The sequence below is a fragment of the Brassica rapa genome, chromosome A04 (assembly GCF_000309985.2).
Source record: "Brassica rapa cultivar Chiifu-401-42 chromosome A04, CAAS_Brap_v3.01, whole genome shotgun sequence".
NCBI lineage: Eukaryota > Viridiplantae > Streptophyta > Magnoliopsida > Brassicales > Brassicaceae > Brassica > Brassica rapa.
The window spans coordinates 10,374,332-10,379,590 of record NC_024798.2 but is presented as its reverse complement, the minus strand read 5'-3'; the positions used below and the strand labels follow the sequence as shown (position 1 = coordinate 10,379,590).

The 5,259-nt window shown below is 29.9% G+C and overlaps 1 protein-coding gene and 1 long non-coding RNA gene across 2 annotated transcripts; one reads left to right on the top strand and one right to left on the bottom strand.

Moving 5' to 3' along the window:
• The first annotated feature begins 428 nt into the window (after nucleotides 1–428).
• LOC103864011 (BAG family molecular chaperone regulator 2) lies at nucleotides 429–2,039 on the top strand. Its single transcript, XM_009141780.3, has 2 exons — nucleotides 429–724; nucleotides 1,528–2,039. The coding sequence occupies exons 1-2, from the start codon at nucleotides 445–447 to the stop codon at nucleotides 1,734–1,736; spliced, it is 489 nt and encodes a 162-aa protein (XP_009140028.1). The 5' UTR covers nucleotides 429–444; the 3' UTR covers nucleotides 1,737–2,039.
• Nucleotides 2,040–2,438: 399 nt separating this feature from the next.
• LOC117133498 lies at nucleotides 2,439–4,882 on the bottom strand. The gene is made up of 2 exons (XR_004457348.1): nucleotides 4,808–4,882; nucleotides 2,439–4,718 (listed from the first exon to the last, which is right to left on the bottom strand). It is a non-coding gene; the product is annotated as an uncharacterized LOC117133498 (long non-coding RNA).
• Nucleotides 4,883–5,259: the final 377 nt, after the last annotated feature.

Below are 5,259 nucleotides of genomic sequence, written 5' to 3'. Positions count from 1 at the left end.
TTGCGGGTTGGTGGTACATGTCCCGCCTAAAATAATTTTAACCGCACTCGCAATTCATATTTTTAAAATAAATCGATCCGCAAGTCAAACAGGACATGATCCATCGGTTTAGACTAAATTTCTCAGCCATAAATGTTTCCGCAATAGTGACACAAATCCAAACAAGCAAATATCTAATCTAATATTTTGAATTAACAATAATTTTGATTATCGATTTTATAACTAAAATGAAAAAAAAATATAACCGCGTTTCAACGCGGGTCAATATCTAGTTTTTGTTTAAACAATAAGTAAAATTTGTTTTCATCAGACTTCATAGGGGTCATATGACCCCCCTACCGTAACGGTAGCTCCGCCACTGGTGTGTATCAAACCTTGTTTTTCTATAAATATAAGACAGCACGTCTATCTTCTTCTTGCAAGCAAAAGAAAGAAAGAGAGAGAATGGGAAAGCTAACGGCAAAGAGGTTTTGCATTGGGTTTGTGTGTGGAAGAAGTGGGACAAGCAACAGCAACAACAAGAGGTCATCATCATCATTATCTTCTTCTTCGTCGTCATCATTATCATGTAACAATAACAACATAAAATGGGAGATGAGGCCCGGAGGGATGCTGGTTCAGAAGAGATCAGAAGATTCCAACACTGAAGATTTAATCAGCCTTAAAGTTTCCACTGTTTCTCAGCTTTCATATGAAATCTCCATTGATGCAAACTCCACTTTTGGTAATAATTACACATAGTGTTCATATATGTTCGCACATTAGGGTATATATTTGTTGTTTGTTTTTGTCAAAGCCAGCTTAGACAACTAAGTAGTCAGTCAGCATAATATTTTCCAGCAGGTAGGATTGTATTAAACTTTAAAGTATTAAATTTAAACTCTGACTTCCTCATGTAGACATAATTAAAATACCGAACATAAAAGTAGTAATTAGTAAGAGTGTAAGATCGACTAGCTAGAATATATTGCAAACTTTTTTACTTATGGCATACTTTTTATTTTGTAATAGTTGACTTTCTATCTTTCAAAAATACAAATATTAACCTTGCGTTCGAATTTCAAAATATTAAAATTATATACAATGAATAGTGTAGCCATCCTGTTTTTTTTTTTGGTTCAGTGTAAGGACTTTCAAATTCCACTTTATGTTTCACTATAAAATAGAGTTTACAGTAAAAATGTTCAAATACTATTTTTTTTTTTGGGTTTTTTACTTTATTTTCCACTGTGAAATATAGTACAATTGGAGTATATCATGATTTTGTTATAAAGTTATTATATTTTAGAGTAAAAATAGAGTAAACCATTGGAAATGATATCACTTTAGTATTTTTTTCAGTTTAGCATAAAATAGTGACTGTTTGGCCAAAAATAAATAAATAAAACAGACGTTGATTCTAGTTTGGCTGGTAATTGATGAAGCTACTACTAACTGTATTTACATTTAAATTAATTATTTCGCCTTTTGATACAATCGATAACTTGTTTATACAGTTCCTCATTTAATATATTTTTTTCTTCCCAGGTGAATTGAAGATGATGATAGCAATAGTAAGTGGAATTGAGCCAATAGAGCAGAGACTCTTGTTCAAAGGGAAGGAAAGAGAAGACCGAGAATACTTGCACATGATAGGTGTTGGGGATGGGGACAAAGTCTTTTTATTACAAGATCCTGCTTTTAAGGAGTTGAAACTTCTTCGTTTTTCTTCACCTCCCAATTACTGCCTAATTTGATTCCTTACTTTAATAATCGATTAATCAGTCAATCGATTAATTAGCTCTAATCTATTTGAAACACTCTCTATAAGAGAAATTCGATAAGTTCTTTGTAGGAGTATTATGTCTGTGTTGTAATTTGTTGTATTGTCTCACATTTGTTAGGTTTTGAATTGAGTGATTAATTATATGTTGAAGATCATAGTTTCTGGTGCAGAAGTGTTTGCATACACGATACTATTCTAGTTTTCAGTTTTAGAGATGTGGAAGGCTTTGCATGTGATGTAATATTTTCTGTTTACGTAAACACGTATTGTATTCCTTTTTTTTTTTTTTTGGAACTCAAACACGTATTGTATTCCATGAAGACAAATCCCTTTTTTATTATTTGAGGAGCATTTTAAACAATTAACCTTATCACCATGTGTGATTAACAAAAATGCCATTTCCTATGTGTCATCATGAGAATCATTCTCACACCCTTTATTAAATAGCCCTTTATTGCCTAGACTAATTACATATAATGCCATTGCTCATTAAATTTAATAATATGAAGAGATTATATTACTATACTATATGAGTTGTTATTGCATTACTAAAAACGTAGACAATACCCGAGATAACCATTGCGTGGAAACATCAGTAAGCTAACTTTCGTTCTTCTATTGGTCAAAGAGAGACGTAACCGATGGTTATGACCTACAACATTATCTCTCTTTGATCAGTGAGAAGAAGCCTTGCATATATAACATGAACCATTTCAAGGTATAGTTACTCACTTCAATGGATTTTAATAATTATCGAACAAAACATATATAGCCACAAAAAGAACGGTAAAATATAGTTATCTATATTTTTAGCATAATATTAGTGGATTGAGCGATGTGTATGCTTCATTATTTTACAAATTTTTAGTATAATATTAGTGGATTCTTCGATGTGTATGCTGTATTATTTCATAGAAGCTATCATACATAATTTTGTTTTAATAAAAATTGTTGAGGTTTTTACTATATATATACGATTCATGTTTTATAAGATTCATGTTCTTTACGATTCATAAATAAAACATGACCTTTTTTAGGACTGGAAAATATAAACGGTTCAGAATTACGTTCTTCTATAAAACTTCTTTAGGTGACATCTATTTTGATTAATATTTTTGGATTATTATGGGATACATGATTTTTTTTTGGGAATTTATTTTAAAAGCATCAATATAAACTTTTTAAATTGTAAAATCAAAATGTCGTCTATAAAAAATCTATTGAATATCTTGCGTGATTGTAAAATACATCTGAAAAGGAATTTCATATTAAATTTTTTCAATCCCTTAAATTTTGCAACAAGACTTTTTGATTTCGAAATTATATTAAATGGTAACAGACAATAAATTTGGTAATTTATATCATTCCTCTCTGATTAAGTTTAAAGTCAAATATCATTTTATTATGGACTTTCTTTATTTTTGCTCCTTGCATATAAGACTTTCTATAATGTCTGGAAATCTAAGATTATAATGTTATGCGAAATTAATAGGATTATCTGATATTTATAGTCACAAATGATATTTTGACCATATATACGATTCATATTGTTATAATATGAATATTCTACGATTTATGAATTATACATGACATTTTTTAAGGTCTGGAATGTATAAACGATTCATAATTATGTTCTTCTATAATTATTTGGTTTGTGAAATTTATTTTGGTTTATTTAGAGACAATTATATATGTGAGTAAAATTTAATTTGAAACTGGAAATATAAATAAATTTATATTGTAAAATCAAAGTGTCGTATATAAAAAATTTATAAGCAATCTTGAGTGATAGTAAAATACATTCAAAAATTGGTGAAACTGTATTAAAATTTTCTAGGCTATCTCTTAATTTTGATTACAAGACTTTTTGATTACGTAATTAACATAAATGTTGACAGACATTAAATTTGGAAATTTAAATTTTCCGATTCAGTTTAAAGAATATGTCATTCTTAATGTAGACTTCCTTAATTTTATCACTCAGTGTATATTACTTTCTATACTTGTCTGGAAATCTACTAACAATTAGGGATTTGTAATATTGCTTTATGGCGAAAATTATTTATTTTTTCAAATCTCGTGGGTTAAAACCCTATCAGTTACTATATATATATATATATATCATATCATCTATATAGCTACAATATCACAAACTACACGTTTCAAAACTAGCAAAAATATATTAAGCATGAATTTCATTTCTGACTTGAAGCCAAAAAGTTTTTGTAGAAGATTATGGTGAATGTCATAAAACTTTGGAAGTAGTACTTGGCTCCTACTGGAGAAACCATTGAATGGTTTTCGTAGACGAAAAAATTAGGTTTCTTATGATGTATATTCTTTAAATCGTAAGCAAATTATGTGTTTATTATCTGATGCTTTCATTTGTTATTATATTGTAGGGAGACAAAATCCATACATCGGTTAGAAAGGACTGGTTTCACAGTTTGATCCTTTAATGAGACAACAATGTTCTAAGATTCTGTTTAATTTTTCCTTGACACCTAACATATCAAGTTATCTGAATCATATGTTGTTTCCAAGATTGAACTGATCAATGATTGTAACTACATTTGTCTAGCCAACTTCCGTTGGATCATTCTTGGTCTTTCTCATCCAAAGTTCTATGTTGGTATGTTCATGATATTTGACTATGTGTATATAAACTCATTTTGTCTATGTGTATATAAACTCATCCAAAGTTCTATGTTGGTATGTTCATGATCATTCTTGGAGTTATATTTTATTTCAGTATGCAATTGTTGCCTTTTATTGATAACGACTATTTATTTTAAGTTTACTACTATCTTTTTATCATCAAGTATCAACTTTATCCTCCATGTGATTGTTAATAAATTTCAAGCAATATATATTACCCATAAACGATAAGGTCGGAATCTAACCTGTCCACGATGAATGTGATACACCTTTTGCGACTTCATGTAAATGGAAACTAAAATAAACGCCAAATAAATAATCTTATAATCAATTCAGTAATTCAGATCATTCAGATTTATATAAGAATATAAATTGAAATCTTACCATGTAACCGCTGCGTCAACGAATTAAACAAACTTCAGGAGATATTTTGTCAGGAGCGATAGTCAGTACACACTTCTCCGGTTTTAATTGCAGGAGTCTTTTCCAGCTCTTTCTTTTCACTAAGATATACCACTTGCGGCTTCACGAAGTCGACAAAATACAGTACTTCAAATAATATGGGGACTATAAGTGATTATATTGAAAGCTTACTGTGTCCTCGATGCATCTAGAAATTAACAAATATTCAGGAGGTTTGTTGATAGGGCCTTTGTCGATCTACAATTCATCGGTTCAAATTCCCTGAGACTTGAGTTACTCGATTCAGCTTTTAGTCTTCTTATATATTGGGATTGAGCTTAGTTAATGAAATATGTTTATTTCTCAGGTGATGAGAAGATAGATCGGGCGGAGAGGCTTAACCGTAGCCCCTTATCTCGTGTCCCCTCGAGATT